Below are 19,216 nucleotides of genomic sequence, written 5' to 3'. Positions count from 1 at the left end.
AAAAAACAAAACCAAACCCGAAAACTCTTTTTACCCTGCACTGGGAATTCTTGAGCGTAAATGGCATCAGAAATAATAAATACAGCAAATAAGGTGAATTATAGGCAAAAAGGTTAAGTAAGTACAGAGTGAGGTTGCTCCGGTATAGAGTGCAGTTTGGTATAATAAGCTCAACTGATGGACTGAAGGAAAATCATCTTTAAATGCAGTTTGATCACTCGGAACGGGACACACACTTGCCGAAATAAAATGACAAGAGATTCACACATATACAAGGCCATGTCACTCTTACCTGCTTTTCTGTTTCAGAGATAATTTTAAAGGAGCACCCCGCCCCCCACTAGATGGCACCCCATGTCAGCGTGCCTCTGTGTCTGCCACAGGTGAGGCTGGTTAAAGCAGGAGATCACAGAACTCGCCAAGGCACTTGTCACCAGCACTCATGTGACACATGACTGGGCACTGGCCATTCAGGTCTGCTCCCCTGAAAACTGCTGCACGTGGAAAATCAGTGCCTTACAAGGTGGAGGACACCAGAGCCACACGGGGCAGGGTGCAGAGAGGGGAGGAAGAGCATGCAGCAGACGCAAGGGATGACACTCCCAAAGGCAAAGTTCCCTTTGCTCCAGTACTGAAGGAGAAACGCTCTTTCTGGGTAAACAGCCTTCCGAATAGAGGGACAGCTTAGATCTCTAAGCCTGGCTGATCCTGGAAAGAAGTCAGGGATGGCTGACAAGGGGCCTTATCCAAGCTAAGAGGTTTCAGCTCCATTCTGTAGATTCAAAGGAGCCTGGGAAAGCTTTCAAAGCTTAATGAACTGGTCAAATTGGTGCCCAGGGGAAATGGCTGTGCCAAAAGACAGACTGGGGATGCTGGCCACTGCCACGTCAAGAGAGCTGAAGGGCACACACCTCCCTGGGTCCAGTCTGTGTTACCGAATGCAGACTTCAGGAAGAAACCACTGCTCCTGTTCTATAAGCAAGCAAGATCACAGCGACAATCTGGTTTTTCCAAGGCCCCCAAGGAGCTGGTAAGTCAAGGTCCTAAAATGAAAGGCTGGCCTTTCTGCACCTGGAGGTCATAATAATCCCATGACACAAGCAACCTGCAAGTTCTGAGCTGTGGCAGTGGCAGTGGCAATGGAGAAGTTGGAATCCGGAGATATTTAAGAAGCAGAATCCATAAGACTTGGGTTGAAATGAAAAATGAGTGTCTGGAGAGGAGGAAGAGCAAAGCTTCGCTAGGAGACTCCTCACACAGGTGGCCAGGGATTACGGTCCCTGAGCTAAGGAACCTCCAAAGGATGGAGGAGGCATCTGGAGTTTGGGTTTCTGAACCCATTAGGTTCCTACCTACCTGAAAATGTACTGAGAACTTGGAACTCACTGAGGACCCAGTTACATGGATCCTAAGACACTTGTCACTGATCATGCTGCCACTAAAACTACCATTCTCTGTATTCTTCAGAGACTATTAAAACTGCTTTAATTTCTAAAATTAAAGATATTTTTATCAAATTAAATATATTTTATCTTCTAAAACCAATGCAGGCTCTAGTACCCTCCAATTCCTGAAAATACAAGGCAATTGGAAGCGAGCAGGCTTTTCTTTTTCCCCCCTGAGGACTATTTCTTATATTTGTATCACTTATACTACTGGTCAGGTTGTACTGTGTTCTTTTTGAGTTTCACATTTCAACAGGAACACAGAGAAACTGGAACACATCCAGAGAAGAAGAACAAAATGATTCAACAGCTAGAAAATTGGTCTATGCGACTGGGCTGCAAGAAAAGGCCAAAAGACCTTAGAATATTTAATCTGCAAAAGAGAAGTCTGAAGGGTAATTTAATAGTATTCAGGAACACGAAAGGCTCCTGAAAGCAGGTGCCAGAGAGCTTCCAGAGCTTGCATCTCCTCTGAGGATTAAACAGCAGGAAGTGAGACTGAACTGCAGCGGAAGTCTTGTCTGACATAAGGAAAAGCTTCCAGCAGCAAAGCCAGTGTGCAGTTTCAATTTCCCTGGGGCTGATGCCAACTTCTGCGGGAGAAGTTCTACAGGAGATGCTTGGATTCCCCAGGGCACCCGTGCACTCACAGGGTTACGAATGGGACTCAAAGGCAGATGGACATGTCCTCTCCCAAGACAAGCCAAGTTCACTAAGCCCCAGAAGCCAAGGGTGCTCTTTTACAGGCCAGAGCCTGACACTGGACCCCCAGACCCACGTTCTACTGGAGACCATGGGAGCAGGCTCAGGGGAGACAGAGGAAGACACTGCTCTGTCAGGGTTGTATCATGCGTGTTCTCGGGGTGGAAGGTGGCGAAAACCACTGTGGTTTGAGTAAGCATCCCTAAAGGCCCGTGCTGTGAAGGCTTGGACCCCAGCCTGTGGCACTATTGGGAGTGAGGTCTAGCAGGAGGAAATTAGATGGGGGGCCAGGACCTTCAAAGGGATCTTGGGGCCCTGGCCCCTCTTTGTCTATTTCCTGGCCACTGTTAAGGTCAGCAGCTTTGCTCCTTCCATACTCCTTGCTGCAAGGTTCAGCCTCATCATGGGCCCAAAAGCATCAAACCAACCAACTATGGACAGAAACCTCTGAAGCAGTGAGCCAAAACAAACCTCTCTTCCTCTGAGTTTTGATTTGCCACAGGTATTTTCTCATAGTAACAGAAAGCTAACACATCAGCTAACAGGTAAGACGAGGTTAGGTGGATGAAATGAGAGAATGCAAATTATTTCAATTGACAAAATGATCTGCTAAGCATCTTACTTCCCCTAAAGGCTGAACTCAGGCACAGAGCGGTGCCAGGGGCACACAAGGGTAGCTCATGGTGTGCAATGCTATTCTGTGGCATCTTTTTACTATCTGTCCTTATAGGAATTTTCAGGTATCATGCATAACTCTGAACATTTGGTACTGAATAGATGGACCAGCGGTGTTCTTGTTCCTTAAGGAATTTTAACTGACATGCAAAATTATGTATTGTTGATTGTGCACAACATATTTTGAACTATATATAACTAAGCTAATTAGCATACATGTCACCTCACAATCAATCACCCCCTTATCAATCTTTTGTGTTAGGAACATCTAAAATCTACCTCAATAATATTCAAGAATATAATGTTACCCGTAACCATGGTACTGATAAGATTGTACAACTGATCCTTTGAATTTCTTCTTCCTGTGCCAACATTGCTGCAAAATCAGACTCTTTCAACTTGTAGTGACATTCTACTCTCTACATATATGAGCTCAATGTTTTAGATTCCAATTACAATGAGACCATGCAGTAATTATCCGTCTGTGCCTGGTTGATTGCACACAACGTTCCTCATGCTTGTTTGTGTCACCCTCTTTCCCATAGACGAAAAGCATTCGGTTGCGTATATGTACCATTTTTTTAAAAACCTCATTCGTCTGTAGCATTGGGAGTGCCGTAGTGAACACAAGAGTGTGGGCATCTCTAAGGAAGTGAGTTCATGCTCTTGCGTACGTATCCAAGAGTGGCTCTACTGGGCCTGGCAAGCCCTTGTTGTAAATCAGACTCCAATGCAGAGAAGCAGAGATGCAGGTGCTGGGAAGGAACAGCCCCGAAAGTGCTACCATTAACCAAGGCTGGGCTCCCATATTTTCCCCCAATACTGGGGATTGAATCAAGACCTTGCACCTGTGGCTACTCTACTGGTAAGCTATATCCCCTACTGTCTTTTTCTTTTCAACATGGATTACCCAGGTTGGCCTTGAACTTATGATCTTCCTGTCTCTGCTTCCCAAGCGATTAGGATTACAGGCATATGCCATCATGCCTGGCTGGGTTGCTATTTTCTTTTTTTGAGATAGGGCCTTCCTATGTAGTCCAGTTCAGGCTGGACTTGAACTCATTATGGAGCCTAGGCTGGTGATCCTCTTGCCTCAGCCTCTAGAGTGCTAGGATTACAGATATGCACCACCACACTAGCTCTGAGATGGGACTATTAACAAGTAGTGAGAATGCTTTTATCCTAAATTTGATCCCACTATATGAACACAAAGTAATCTGAAATACTACCTTTCTTAATTTCTATTAAGAAATTTTAAAAACTCAGTTGGGATATAATTTCATCAAACAAAAGACTAAATTTTCTTTGTTAAATAACAAGCATTATATATGGTCCTCCTCATGCTCAGCTATTTTACAAAACTTGATTTTAAAACCAGACAGTAATCCCAGCACCCTGGGAGTCTGAAGCAAGAGGAATCCAAATGTGAAGCCACCCTGCGCAATTCAATGAGACTCTGCCTGAACAACAGAAAGCTGAGGATGTAGCTCAGTGCTAAGGCCTCGCGTTCAATCTCTAGTACAAACAAAACTAAACCCAACCACACAAACTGAAATCATCATATAAAATAACCCTCAAAGAATTCGGTTTCGTAGATGGTTTGAGCAAACTTTGTAACATCGCCCAGTCTCTGCCTCAGGTGGTGAGCTCTGTGTCTTTTGATGCGTGCTGCTGGATGCACGCTGATGCTTAAACATCAGCTGTGTTTTACCAAAGGGAAGCAAGATTGCCTACATGTTGGCTGCTGTCCTGAGATTCCTACTGGGGAGCAGTGGGACCAGAGGATTCATCCTAGGATTCCAAGCCTTGAATATGAACCCTGAAGAGCTCACTGCCCAGGTAGGAGACAGGATGATCAATTCAATGCTTGCAGAACAGCTCTGAACACAGGCCAGGGTGAAAGCAAAGATCTCTTCTGGCTCTCAGGGTTGTATGCCCACATAAAGGGCTATGACTGTCTAACCTGTTGTATGTGGTAAGGACCAAGAGTCAGCCCTTTCCCAGGCTGAGCTCCCAGTCAAGGTATTGGCTCCTCAGTGTGACCCTTCTGAAAGCAGGCCAACTCAGTCTGAAAAGAAGATCAGAGAGCCTCAGCTATCCAGGCTTCCCAACTCTGGACCCGACCCGGTATCAGCTTTATCATGCCACTCCTTTGACAAGTCTTACTTTTGGCTGGGACATAGAAAAACACAGGATCTGTCCACGACCCATTCCCAGAGAGCGAGGTAGCTTGAATCCGGGCTGTATAGTTCCCTGGGTTTAGCCGGCTAAGCTTGGCCCCTCCGTATTTCCTGTATTCCTGTCTGGACACACATTCTCGCTGATCCTGAGAGAAATAAAACATGCATGTCAATTTCCTACAGACATGGGAGATGCCTGGCACCCAACCTTGTCATGGCAGCTCATGACACTGGTGACACCTGGTACCCATCCTTGGGCCACACCAAGAATGATCCCAGTTGGCAAAAAAAAAGGGCAAGAAAATTAATCCTCTAAGGTAGTCTTGAGTCACTTTAAGCACACTCAAAATTTGTAATCATTTTTATGACCAAAAAAACTGCAGAAGAGTTAGAAGTCCTAAGGCTGCTGTGGCTTGTGTGGGGAGGTCACACTCTGCAACGCATCACTTAGAAGGGTAAGAAGCTGCCAGCTCCCTGTAGGCTCCAGAGCGTTGCTCAGCGATTATGGTGCTGCTTGGTTCCCACTCACTCACTGCCTCATTGTTGGAGGCTAAACTAACCTGGAGGTAACTGTGTCATACCATGCCACACGATGGGATATGACTCTAATGGCTATGTGTGCAGCCATGGACCACATCCCCAGCCGTACCTCAACTTGTGATCCGTATTTTATTTCGTACATTAGAATCAATCCATTAGGATTCTCAGGCTCTGGCCACTTTAAAAAGATGGAGTTTTCAGGCCTTGCTTCCCACGTCACCGGGCCAGGAATGTCATCTGCTCCTTCTGTTAAGCAATTTTCAAAAGTGACAAAGTTGGATTCAGGTCCTCAGGCAGGAAGACAAATGCTAGGCTAAGCTGAGAATAACCCTCCCCTAAATGCATGCCTACTGGACTGTGCGCAGTGACCACAGGGGCCCTCTTGAGATGGACCCACCCACTGACTCTCGTATGTGAATATATCACAGTATCCGCTCTTCCACCTGGCCCCTACCAGGAAGGCCTGTGAGCAAGCACAACAGGAAATTCCTGGCATCCTAAGTATCTATCTTCTTCTAAACCGCTTCTACTACTTGCAGAAAGAACCTGTTTAACACTGCAGCACTGAACTGGGGTGCCAACCAAAATGCAGCAGTACACAGGAGCTCCAGGCTGTGACATGGATCCTCTGCAGTCTACACAAAGCAAATGCAAGTCCTATGCGAGTATAAGGGATGGACAAAGAGGAGCCTGCGAGCAAGCTGCTGCAGCCAGTGAGCTCTCTCTCCTCTGGTCACAGCTCCTCCCAGAGCTGGTCGTGAGAATATTGTGGCTTAGGTCTAGACTGTCCCTGAACTCTCATGCCCTCAGGGTGGGCTTTCGGAAGGTGACCAGATCATGGGGACGCTACACTCCTCAGTGCAGTCATCCATTAATGAGCTGAGCAGCTAAGGACACTTTTGGGAGGTGGCGTCTGGTTCAAGGCAGGTCATTAGGGGCATGACCTGCATGGGTGGGCCTCCTCTCTCAGCAACCTCTTTTTCTGTCTGTTTCCTGACCCCCGTGATGTGAGCGGCTTTCCTCTGGGCAAGCCCTTTCACCATGCCATTTCTAGATTTGAATCTGCCCACCACAGGCTGACGTTTCTAAAACTGTGGCCAAAATAAATTTCTCCTCTAAGTTGTGGGTGCTGAGTACTGTGTGTCAGCAGGAAGAAAGGGACTGAGACAGGGGGTCACTTGAATGAAAGCAGTTACAATCGTCTGGCTCTGAAGTGCCACCCAAAGGCCTGGTCCCCAGCATGTAGTGGAACCACTGGGTGGCAGGGCCTAGAGGAAGGATATTAGGTCACAGGGGTGCCCTTGAGAGGCATGTTGAAAATCCAGCCCCTTTCTCTCTTCTTCTTTTTTTGGTCTCTGTGAGGTGAGCAGATTCCCCTTATACAAATTCTTATGATGTACAGCTGTGCCACCATAAACCCAAAGCAAGTGGGCCAAGTGATCACCAGCTGAAATCTCTGGAACCATGAGCTAAAATAAACCTTTTCTCCATCTAAGTTCTTTATATCAGTGTTTTGTCACAATGACTACAAGCTCACTCGCATTGCAGGTAACTGGAGACAATAACGAATCTGCTCAAGAAGGAGCAGATTAATTTACCTGTGCATAAAGGGAACAAAGGCTGAAATGCATATTGGAAACCATGTATGGAGCTCCATGACGGCAACATGGGCTCTGCTCCCCAGCTGGCTGGTCTATCACGCTGCCTCTCAATGATCGCACACTCCTCAGTAAGCCTGAGTCTAAGACTTTCAATCGAGGTGCCAAGGCTGGCTGGATCCCACCATACCTGCGGGCATGGTTCTTGCAAAAACAAAGTTAGAAGCGCTGCAGCCCAGCTTCTCAGCCTCATGGTTACAGCTGTGGATGTCAATGCGGTACAAGGTAAAAGGCCGGAGGTTTGAAATTACAGTTCTTTCCTTGTTATCCACTCTGCTCTCAAAGAAAGGGTATTCGGTCTCTAGCTCCTCTGGATCTGTGGCATTGTAGGTATCAGCCACCGTGGTGTTCCTGCTGCGGCTGGACATGGTGGTGTTGGCCATCTGCGCAACATCTCGCCGCCTCCTTTCAGGCCTGCAAGGCACAAAGAAGCTTGTAAGGGCTGCTGCCTCTTTTGCACTCTCTTTGACCAGGGTAAGAGTCACAGGAAAGACAAGTCTTCATCTTGGACAAGCACCACGAAAAGGCAGGAGGGATTTCCTTTTTCAGTGTTGACTCTGCTCTATCCACTGTACACCCTGAGAACCGGCGTGTGCACTCTGGCCCCAGCTCCCGCAGGGATTACTTGATTACACATACAAGCGAACAATTTCTCAGTGGCTTCCGGCAGACTCCTGCTTCATCAAGAGCGAGTGCCATCTTGTTGGGAAGCTCATGGTAAGCATCAAAGGGTTCACACCTATTCACCACACATTAAGATTTACTGTAGAGGGTGTTGCTCAGGCCCCAGCAAGAAGGGACAGAAGCAATGCAGAGGCCCACAGTGGTGACATACAGGATTCTTTCTGAAATAAAATGAAGGGGCAAGCATGTGCCTGTACCCCACAGTACCACTGTGGGGGCTCCTGCTGATGGACACCCCTTCTTTACCCCAAGCCTGCAGCGTGTGCCATACTTTTGCAGGGCTCACAAGCCTGGCTGCCTGCTGCTCAGCACTGGCCACCTGAGGTTTCAAAAAACAAAATCCTGCCTACGAGAGGGGAGGACTGTTTCGTGGATTTGAATCAGCTTTGAACAACAGCTACAAGAACAATAACAAGAGACAAGCAAAAGGGAACACACGAAATCCCAAGAGAAGGACACTACCACCCCAACAGGCAGAAGAGGGTGGGACCTTCCAACTGCTGATTTGAAAAACTGGGGTTTTAGCATCCTCCAGGCATCTTGTTTCGACTTACATGAACCAAGAAAAATCAAAAATTTCAGAGAAGTATCCAGACAGGACCAGCAGCCCTCAGGTCATGAAAGAGTCTGAGAGAGGGGCGTGGAGAGAAGACCAAGAGGAGGAAGGAGAGGAGGAGGAGGAGGGTGCTGAGGCCATGGGCTGGCGACAGGATCTTCTGAATGAGCAAAGTGCCAGGAACAAATGCGATGAACCTCACCTGGTAAGAAAACCAGGTCCAAGGAGACGAGGAGGCCAGAACAGGGGAAATGCAGCAGCTCCCACACAGAACAGTGCAACAGTGGGAGCCAACGCTCTGGATGCCTCCCGGGAGCCCTGTGAAGGCTTCTTGCTGGCCCCTAGGTCAAGACGTGGAGGGGAAAGGTAGGGGCAGGGAAAAGGGCCACTGGTTCCCGATTTGCTTGGCTTGTGGATCTTCCTGCAGATCACAAGGCCTTTCTTTGTGTAGTGACACTCAGGCCCCACCGAAGGCAGAAGCCACACCACGCTGAGAAAGTCATTCCAAAAGGTAGAGAAAGGAGGTCAGGGGAGGTGCACTGTTTTTCACAAGGCCAGGGAAGGAGGGTTAAGAAATGAGGGCAGAAATCTACCATCCTCTCACATCATGCAAGCCAACCAAACCACAAACTACCTTCCTGGAAGGAAAGAACACACTTATTACTACAGAAATCATTTTCAACACATTACCAAAAAACTTCCTGCCTTCCCTTCAAAACAAACACAAGAGACACTTGCAATCATGAGTAACACATTGCTTAGGTTTGATCCACAGCAAAATAATGCAGTGTCTACTCCTGCCCTAGCTTAGCACCACTGGGCTGGGATTAGATCAACCACTAAGCACACTCAACAGCTCACTTATCTGTAACCACCACACCTTTGCACACTGCATGGCTGCTACCACCAAGTCAGGGGTCAGGAGACAGAAACAACAACAAAATGTCAGCAGGAAGACAAGGGGAAGTGGAGGCAGAATGCCCAGGTGTAATTCTTATATTCCTAATGGTGTCACCAAAGGCAAACAAGATGGCCAACCTCCCTCCTCTTTGCAACACAACCTGTTTCTATGGGAAAAACTTTTACTTCTCAACATCTGGAGCATTTTAGCTACAAAAAGCAAATGACTGATCTGAAAAAGATGAGGGCCCGTGAAATGCACTTTGTACCACATATGGACTTTAGGAAGCATCTTTACTAGCTCCAATCTATTTCAGACACACAGGATGCTGGGCCACGTAGAAGGAAGGAAATCTGACACACTGGTTTCTACCTTCAAGTAAACTGTTTCTAGAATGAACTGCATGAAACTGAAGTAGTTTTTGGACAGCTTAGCTGTAAAATTAAAAAAAAAAAAAAACAGCTTTCATGATTCAGTCAGATGCTCATTTCTGTGAACTTGTCAGAACTGGTACGGACATCAGATTCAGGCCTTAGTAGGAAGCCAACAAGGAACAGTTACGTTCTTACTAAATTCTGTCCTCTCATCATAGACAAAATATGGTATCTGTGTTCATACCACAAAGAGTGAGTTTCCGAAATGAACTGTTTTAAGAGAGAGGAAGTCAGACTGTGGGTTTAGATGTTCACATTAGTCATTTGGGATGTGCAGACAAAAAGCTTATTTTGACCCCAAGAACAGAAACACTGCGAGTTAGTAACGCTGATGTAACCACATCACTTCAGCTGGTGTTTCACATCTGATGGCAATAAAGGTTTCGTCTTGTGACTACAACTGAAAATGAGGGAACTTTTAGTAAAGTTTTTTTGTTATGTTTCTGGCCCCAAAGGCTCCTGTGTCAGAAGCTCAGTCCCCAGGGTGGCAGTGTTAAGAGGTGGGGGAACTTCAGGAGGCGGGGCCTACTTGGAGATAATTAGGTAACTGAGGATGAATGCTAGACTCCAGGAGAAAGTGAGCCATTCTCCTGAGAGTGGGTTCTTATGAAAGACCAAGGCAGGCTCCTGAGTCTTGCCTGCCTGGGTTCTCTCCTCCTAAAAGCTCTCACCATCGTTCTCTACCTGTCATCCAGTCCAGGGGCCCTTACAGGGCAGAGCAGAGGATGGCCCCATGCTCTTCAACTTTCAAAGCTATGGGTTTTACACATTGCCTAATCTCAAGTATTTTGTTATAGCAACATAAAATGAACTCATAAACGTTTTCAAATCCTCGACTTACAACCAGAATCTCCAAGGTTGGCTGGACAATGCATCAGTGTAACCAACAGCCTTTGATGGAGAATTAACAGACAACTTCCCACGGCTGGCAGGTATAGCTCAGTGGTACAATGCATGCCCAGCACACATCTGATCCTCAGTACCACAACAAAATGAAAAAAAAGACAGCTTTCCGCTAAGCCTGCAGGGGACAGTCTTTACTTATTCTGTGGCATCAGGAGCTGCCCCTGCTAACCTTCTCGACTGAGGTGGAGCAGACGGCACTCAGTGAAGAAAGTGAAGGAAGAGAGCCCTGGTGTCTGAGAATGTAGCCCGAGACTCAAACAGCATCTAAACTAATGAGGATGGCAGGAAGAACTCCAAATCCCCCTGAATTCTGGTTTTCAAGCATCTTTGCACGCTTTCTGGTCCTTAAACTCTCAGGTTCCAGGAATCACACAAGATAAACAGACACCATGGTACGAAAACCACAGTGCACACTGAAGCTCAATGCTGACACTTGGCCAGCAGTGCTAAGAACTGATCTGCCAGCCAAATGCTGGGCATTATATTTGTAGCTGAGAAATTGTGTGTGTGTGTGTGTGTGTGTGTGTGTGTGTGTGTGTGTGAGTGTGTGTGTGTCATTAAGCAGCAAGCAGTTTCGTTCTCAAAAACAAACAGCCCCTCCAGTTCTAAAAGATCCTTATTTCCCACTTTTCTGATTCTTCAAAGTAAGACTGGCTATCTTTGACCATTTTTGCAAATATAGAAGTCCCTTGACAGGGGAAAAGAAAAATGCTCTAAAATTCATTTGTCATCACAACCTAAGAAAGTCTTTAAGGACGAAGTACTGTAAATATGGAATAAATACTATAAAATTCTGCAGCCTCAAAGAACATGTCAGGTGGAAAATTGGCAGCTGAGCATCGAAGGGACAGGGACAGGGACCTCATGGGAGCAGGGCTGGCCTGATCCCGCTCCTCCATCCAACGCTCAGAAGCAAGGCTGCTGCCAGTTCCGTAATGGGAGTCATGGACCACTCTACACCCAACTCTTCCCCTTATATCATCAGTCTGCTCTGCTGAGGTTTTCTCCAGTTTTTAAACAATCATTTGGTTTGCGATTTTTCTGTTGTTGTGCCAAGATAAAATGTTAAAATAAATAAATCTAAACTCTTGCCATTTTAACTCTGTGTACATGCGGATTGAACGCAGGGCCCCACACTAACCAGGCAAGTGCTCCACCATTGCCCTATACCCTGTCCCTCATAAAATGGTATTCTGAGACAGGGTCTTGCAAAGTTGTCTAGGCTGGCCTCAAACCCGTGATTCTCTTGACTCAGCCTCCTGAGCAGCTGGTTTACAGGTGTGCCATCTCACCTCGCCCATTTTTAAGTGTGCAATTTTGTAGCCTTAACTGCTTTTACAATGTTGTGTAACTCTGTTGTCACTAAACATTTTCATTACACCACACAGAAACTCTACCAGTTAGAAAATAATTTCCTATTTTCCTCCTGACCCTACCCTGCTCCTAGTACACTGTCTTCTACAGGTGTGCCTGTTCTATTTATCCCAGACAGGGCATCCTACAGCCCTGACCCTCGTCTGTGTGGCTTTGTTTCACTTGGCCTGAGTTCTCAGGGCTCACGCGTGCTGTACGTGGGTCTGACTTCGCTCCTTTTCATGGCTGAACACTCTCGCACTGGACAGCTATACCTGCTCTTATTCTCCCACTCATCTGTGCATGGAGCCCGGAGTTGTTTCCAGGTTTTTCCTACAGTGAACACCTCCTTTCCTCCGCTTTTGGTCCTGCTTTGTGGAACGTGAGCCTTGAACACAGAGCGACTCCTTGAGGCAAAGCCCGTTACTCTGGAAGGTTGCCTTGTACGGTGCACCCCAACCTGCTTGTAAAGGCTCCCCCCACCCCCGAAGCTGGACCCCTTTTAAAACTGACTCAGAATTTTCCTTTCTTGTTTCAGTTCCTCTTCACCGGGCCGACAGGGGCAGCTAGGAAGAGTGGAGAGGGCAAAGCCTGGCTTTTCTTTGGCTCATTTCCGTGAGTGCGGGCAAGTGCCTGACGCCCTCTCAGCCTCGTCTTCCCACCTCCGAGGGCACCCAACCTGCTGTCTGCCAGAGCGGGTATGACTGAAACAGAAGCTCCCTTTAGACCTACGGCACCCCAATAAGAGCCTGTCCCTGTCCCTCAGGGCTAACCAGCTACCCTGGGAGCTCTACTCAACCAAGCCGGAATCACCACCTTTTTGTGCTCCTCCTCAGTGGCTCCTGTGTCATGTCCCGCACCACCCAGGGGTGAGAAATGCAATAGAACCCAGCCCAGGAACAACAGTCTTTCAAGTGGTCCCGATACCTCGGCACGAAGATGGAGTTGTGCAGGAAATTCTCAAACACTTTCCGGTACTCGGCCTCCTCCTTCTCGGCCTGCTTCTCGGCTTCGGTTTTGGGGCAAGCGCAGCAAGGCCCTTTCTCGCCACCACATACTTCAGTCTTGGGGTTCTCGGTGACCTCTTCGACATCGATGGTGCCATCCGCATACTTTCTGATGGGGATTTTGTCTTCACAGAAAAGAGACGCAAGAGGAGAATGGGAATGAGAGCCAGGCACAGCACACTCGGAAGGACAAAGGCGAGCTGCCAGCACACTTCATTAAGAAGGCGGCTGGTTTCTAACCCCAGAAACTAGCAGGCGTGACACTAGGGCTCTAGTGCAGTCAGATGCAGCCAGGATGGTCTCCGCCACCGGCCGGCAGCTGTGCGTCCTTACCTTTGGAGCAGTAATTGTGCCGGTATAGGTAGCTGTCCTGAGGCTGCCGCTGCCACCGCACGATATAATAACTCAGGTTTCCGTTGGGCAGAGATGGGGGGTTCCACTTGACGATGAGCTGAGAAGAGGAGTTGGATGCCGAAAGGACATCCAGGGGAATGGAAGGAACTGGAAAGGAGAACAAAGAACATTTCAGAAAATACACGGATTTAAGGTCAAGGCTGTTAATCCATAGGAAGTTGCAAGGATGACCCTGGTAGGAAGACAGCAATAAAAACTGAAATGCAAAGTGAAAACTGAAACTTGCTTTTCAAAGAGTATTGATTCAAATGCCAACATTTCCCTTTATAGCATCTATTCTCGGGTAATCTCTGTGAAAACAAACACAGCCGAGTTGCAAATGGGAAAGGTTCCCAGGGCACAGGCAGGGCTGGAACAGATGACTTAAAATCTACAGTTCATTCAAACACCTGAATTTTCTCTTTTATTACAACTGCCTTTCTCCAACGTGTTTAACGCCAGTGGTTTTACTGAATAGTAAAATTGACTGACTTGGGTTTTACCTGGGATTTTGACTCTGGTAAAAACGATAAGAAGCCGAAGTGGAAGGAGGAGGGAGGGTGAGGCTGGCAGAGCACGGCTGTGCGTGTGCCTGTGTGAAAGAGATCAGAGCAAAGGCGGTGCAGAAGCAGGGAAACCCACCAATCCTATAATCTGCTTCCGCGGATTGACGGAGACGCCACTGCAAAGCAGCCTAAGGATGCAAACATGTGTAAGCCCCGATTTTAAGAAAAAGATTCTGTTACCAGAAAAAAGAATATTGATTTATAGGCAAAGCATTATAATCCAATCAACCCTGACTTACTGCTGACACCCAAACTCAAGTCCAGAGCTGATGTACGCAGAGAGGAAAAATGCATCCCGGGACCAATGAAATTGTGTTCTCATTGAATTCATAAAAAAAGCACCGATTTGGACAGTTTTTCCCAAGGACAAGAGGCACCTTCGAAGTATGCACTGAATCAAGAACAGGTTCACCCAAGCCGTTTTTAAAACGTGAAAGGGATAAACACTAGAGGATACAGAACACAGGGATCTGAGCATGTCTAAGACATATACTTTGGGAAAAGTTATAACTAATGCTAGCTTTTCCAGAAAAAATATAACCACTTGATCCTTGGTCGATTTACAGTTTCCAAAAATAAGTACTTCAAAAATAAACAGCTTATTCCTGGATATTTCAATGATAGGTGTCACAAAAAAAAAATAGAGGCACAAGAACAAGTTATTATCTGTCCCTACGACTTGTAAGGACAGGGCCAAAATGCAAGGAGCTGATTCATTCTGTATAGGGATTGGTTTTCTATCTTTTGGGGAAACCAAAGAGGTTTTTAAAATAATTTTCTGTGGTAAGGAGAAATTCCTATTTTTCTCCAATTTGAAACAGTAATTGCTGGGCTATCTGGAGGTGACGGCTGCTCTGGGGACTACTGTCTTGTTCCGAGTTCTCTTCCTCTCCCTATCTGTCTGCAGGAGTTGAACAGCTCTGCTCTACCCTCTCCACCGTGACAGTCTGCCTTACTCCAGACCCAGAAACAATGAAAGCAAAGGGACCATGGACTAAACTTCTAAAACTGTGAGTCAAAATAAATCTTTTGTATTCTAAAATTGTTTTCCTCAGGTATTCTGTCAGAGCAGTGGAAAGCTAAGACACCACCCAGGCACCCTGGAAGGTTTAGGCTCACAGGCACAGAAGAGAGAGACAGATGATAAAAGATGGCAGGAAGTCCAAAATCTGACACAGGAGAACCTGAGGTACTAGCAGGGAAGGAGGGGAGGACTATATGCCCCAGGTGTGGTGGTACACATCTATAATCCCAGAATCCTGGGAGGCTGAGGAAGAAACAGGGTAAGTTTGAGCCCAGGCTGGGCAACAGTGCAAGACCATGTCTCAAAATAATTAGAGGCTAGGGATGGGTTTGATCTCCCGTACCACAAAATGAAAACAATACAGCATTATGCACCCATGAGAAAGCCCCAACACACATATCTTATTACAACTACACTTTTGTGTATACAAGTACAGTGGGCTCATAAAGGAGCAGGGGTGGGCAGGGGCTCGTCTGGTACGTGGATACCTGAAGCATTGGTGCGAATGTACAAGATTTCACTCTTGGCCCCACGGATGTGGTCGTTCTCTACCATGGTGAGGGTCACGGCCTTGACATAGACCGCGTACTGTGTCCAGGGCTTCAGCCCATGCAGTAGGATGCCAGGCTCCGCGTCCTTGTTAGGAGGCAGGTCCACGTCCACCATGTTCCAACTGTTGGAGCCACAAGCATCCTGCCCATCATACTCGGTGACATTTTTAAACGGTCTGAAAGACAACCAAGTGTAGAGAATATTTTGGGGCTCTGACACCAAAGCTCTTAGGAACCTTCTTCCCTACAGGCGAACCACATCACACTCTCTATAGTGGGAATTTCAGGAAAACGAATAATCAATTATAACAGTATCAAGCAACTGGACTCGGGCTCACCAGTCACACAGTACAGGAATGAATACCCTGCCTCCAGAAGAGCAAGTTACCAGGACTGAAAATACTGCCCCTTGAGAATGCAAATGCTATTTTTGTCTCTCCTTATCTGCAGCAATGATTTTTACTTTCAGTAAAAAGAAGCAAAATCCTTTAATATAGATATCAGATTTAGTAAAGGATAGCTTTTAGAGAAAACTGACTTTTCTGCAGAAAAAAAGGAGTAACTTCTAAAATCTAAGTTGTTCACAGCATATTCCGATGCTTAAGTATCTAATAATATTCAAATATTTAGTTTCCAGATTGTTTCAGAAACTATCAACTATATTTTTGTGAAACTGAGAGCTGATGTTGCCGAACTTTCAAAGAGAACAGAGAATTTTGTACAAATGCATGGCTGGGTAGGGATTTTACATTTCTGAGATGTAAGGGCCACTAGTCACTGGCTTCTGAAATGGACGTGAACAGGCTCTGCCTGCTGCCGTCACAGGAGATCGCGAGAGACTCCCACACATACAAACACTGGACACCTAGCAATCTTGTTTCAGCTTTTGTCACTGGCCGTGACAGTTCCAGGACCCTGGCCCAGTAGCAGGAAAGGAGCCAGGGGTTGCCCCCAGTACCTCTGGTTGTTGCTCTGGGGAAGCTAGGCAGCTAGGATGGAAATACTGCATAAAGGTGGGATCTGGGTAAGGGTGTGACTAGGCAGGCTGGGGTAACACCCCAGACAGAAGGGGAATCAGCCAGTGCTGCCATCTGGAGCAGGATGCCACACCTGCACAGGCAGGTGAATGTCCCCAACAGATTCTGGGAGAAGTCATGAAGGCTGGACATATAAAAGCGGGTCTCTGTCCACACTCCTTCCCTTGTGTGGGGCTTCTGACCCTGAGCAGCAGGTGGGAGAGGCCTGTGGATAGAGTGACTGGCTGGGCTGGGGTTACACTCTTGTGGGGTATTCCTGGTATGTAGGGGTTCATGGGCCCAAAACCTGAAACAATATTGCAGCGAAGTTGCCCATCAGTTCAGGACTGCTTGGACTCAATCCTCTAAAAATCCAAGCTTTTGAACTCTTTGAGTTGAACTTGTGCAAACATCTCTGATTACCACTAAACAACGAAGAGCCTCAAACTGCCGTTTTCCTGTCTATGGCTGACACTAACTGGGGTGGAGCCGCAGGATAGCTGGGGAAGACATGAGAATGAAGCTCGTTCTCCCAGCCTCATTCTTCATGGGCCCTGCGGACTTCCCGTCCAGACAACACCCGGCATCAGCAAAGCATCATGCAGGGCGGAAACTTACGCCTCCTTGTAGTAAACAGTGAAGCTGATGAGATCCCTGTAGTCTGGGGGCCGGTACCGGTGCCAGGTGATGATAATGCGGTTCTTCGATGTGGTGGTGGAGGTGAAACGCAATACGTCACTTTCACCTGGGGCACAGAGGTACACCTGTGAGTGACAGAGGTCTCTGCAAAGACACCTGTCTGGGCACTACTTCTCTCCTCCCCACAGATGGCTGTCCCTGACAAGTCCTGTCTGAACACTGCAGGTGGCATTGTTGTTTGTCACTGACAACTCAAACATTTAACTGTGTGAAGACCTGAGGGGCTCATTATTTGTTCTAGCTTAGTCACTGCTCTGGCTATGTGCGCACGAAAAGGGGTGAAAACTCGTGATTGTTCCTTAACCTGAAAGAAGGAACGAAGTGGCTTTCTCTCCCTATGTGATCCCCAAGACGCTGACTGTCCAAGGGGGCCTGGTCAAGCAAGAGTTACTTTTAACCTGGACCAAGTATTTTGCGAGAACAGTACCCGTCCTGCTGGTATGGGTGCCTGCAATGACCCAGGCACCTGCAGAACAGGAATAGGTCTCCAGATGGACCACAGAAAGAACTGCTCTTAATTCACTGGAGGCCTCCAGCCAGAGAACTGGGCTCCATGAAGCTGCTGCACTAGGTGAAGCCCCCTGTGCTCCAGAGTCGAGAGGAGCCCTGGCTGCTGGGATCCAGCAGCAATGCTGCCCCAAGCCCATCATGTTCTCTGCACCAGATTCCACCTGCAGTGAGAACCAGGGAGAACTGACTGCACTCTACTCTTTAGGAGATCCAAAGCTCCCCATCACGCACTGAGGACTAGGAGACAGAGCAGAGACGGAAGGCAGAGACACACCAGGGAGTCCTCTGTGACCAAGGTGCTGGACTGAGACCAGGAACATAGGATAGGTCCTGCTTAAGTGTAGTGCCAAGAAAAAACTCCAACTGCATTTTCAAAGGAAAATAATGGCAGCTGCTTTCTAACCCGACAGGGCAGGCAGGCCGGCTCTAGGGACAGAAGCACTTTGAAAACGCTCTGATACACCTGTTTTTGCTATGGTCTGAACAGGGAATCAGGCAGGGGCTTCGCTGATGGGGAGGTGCTGGCTATACAACCCCCCACTCTAGCTCACGTCTCTCCCTCTAACCTCCTCCTGAGCTACCTGAGTGTCTACCATGCAAATTCAGATACCCACCAAACAGGCTGAGCTCAACTGCTAGGCAGTTCACAGATCTGCCTGTGAGTGTGTGTGTGTGTGTGTGTGTGTAAATCATCTGTGATCATATAAATTACTCTTTTTTTAAAATCTAAAGTCAAGGGTGGAGAGACAATTTGCTTTTACTACCCTCAACCTTCTTAAAACCAGTTTCCCACAAAGGGTTAAGGAAAGGACAATGACTTCTAAGTCCTAGCACCACACTTGCAGAATGGCTGGTCTAACACAGGCTAAGTTCCAGGTCAAAGCTGGACGGTTTATGTTGATGCAGGCTCCGAGCACTTGTCTGAATGCTCTATCATCAGAACAAGGTTATCACTGCTCAAAGTCTAAAAAGCATGCTGGACATAAAGATTTCATCTCTCTGTGCTAGGGCAGGAGCAGGGAGGAGGCCAAACAGGAGGGCTGGGGAGCCTGGGGTCTACAACAGTTTGCTTGTGGCCCATTCCAGGGGACAGGGAGAGCAGAGCTGGTCTGTTCACCAGAGTTGCAGGGTTCTGGCTCTCATGACAGAAATCTGTGTGCCTGTGCAGAAGACCCTGAACTCTAGTTCTGCAGATTCTGAGTGGGTTACAAAGGTTGAATGCATTCAGACAAGTGCTCAGAACATGCATCAACAAAAATCATCAGGCCGTGTTCCCCACTGGCTGAGAAGAAGCACACAGAAACAAGAAGCGACCAGGGCCTGGCAGTCTCCCCAGGGAAGTGGGGAGGGAAAGCCACTGCCCCAGAGAGCAGGAGGGCCGTGGTTACCATGGCCATGAGACCTGCAGTGGGCTGA

General features: G+C 47.4%; 1 protein-coding gene across 2 annotated transcripts in view; it reads right to left on the bottom strand.

Moving 5' to 3' along the window:
• The window catches only part of Igf1r (insulin like growth factor 1 receptor), a 268,904-nt gene that overhangs the window by 31,437 nt on the left and 218,251 nt on the right, over window positions 1-19,216 (bottom strand). For both annotated transcript variants that reach the window (XM_003475268.4, XM_063249956.1), the window contains 7 exons: window positions 17,210-17,336; window positions 15,513-15,751; window positions 13,375-13,542; window positions 12,962-13,166; window positions 7,331-7,614; window positions 5,652-5,788; window positions 4,989-5,148 (listed from right to left, as the gene is read on the bottom strand). In XM_003475268.4, the coding sequence (XP_003475316.1) occupies window positions 4,989-5,148; window positions 5,652-5,788; window positions 7,331-7,614; window positions 12,962-13,166; window positions 13,375-13,542; window positions 15,513-15,751; window positions 17,210-17,336 (1,320 nt within the window). The remainder of the gene's footprint in view (window positions 1-4,988; window positions 5,149-5,651; window positions 5,789-7,330; window positions 7,615-12,961; window positions 13,167-13,374; window positions 13,543-15,512; window positions 15,752-17,209; window positions 17,337-19,216) is intronic.

This window comes from Cavia porcellus, unplaced genomic scaffold (genome assembly GCF_034190915.1).
Source record: "Cavia porcellus strain 051 isolate PalLab524CR breed Dunkin Hartley unplaced genomic scaffold, mCavPor4.1 scaffold_6, whole genome shotgun sequence".
NCBI classification, from domain to species: domain Eukaryota; kingdom Metazoa; phylum Chordata; class Mammalia; order Rodentia; family Caviidae; genus Cavia; species Cavia porcellus.
The sequence above is the reverse complement of the archived record's forward strand: the minus strand, read 5'-3'. Positions and strand labels throughout refer to the sequence as shown.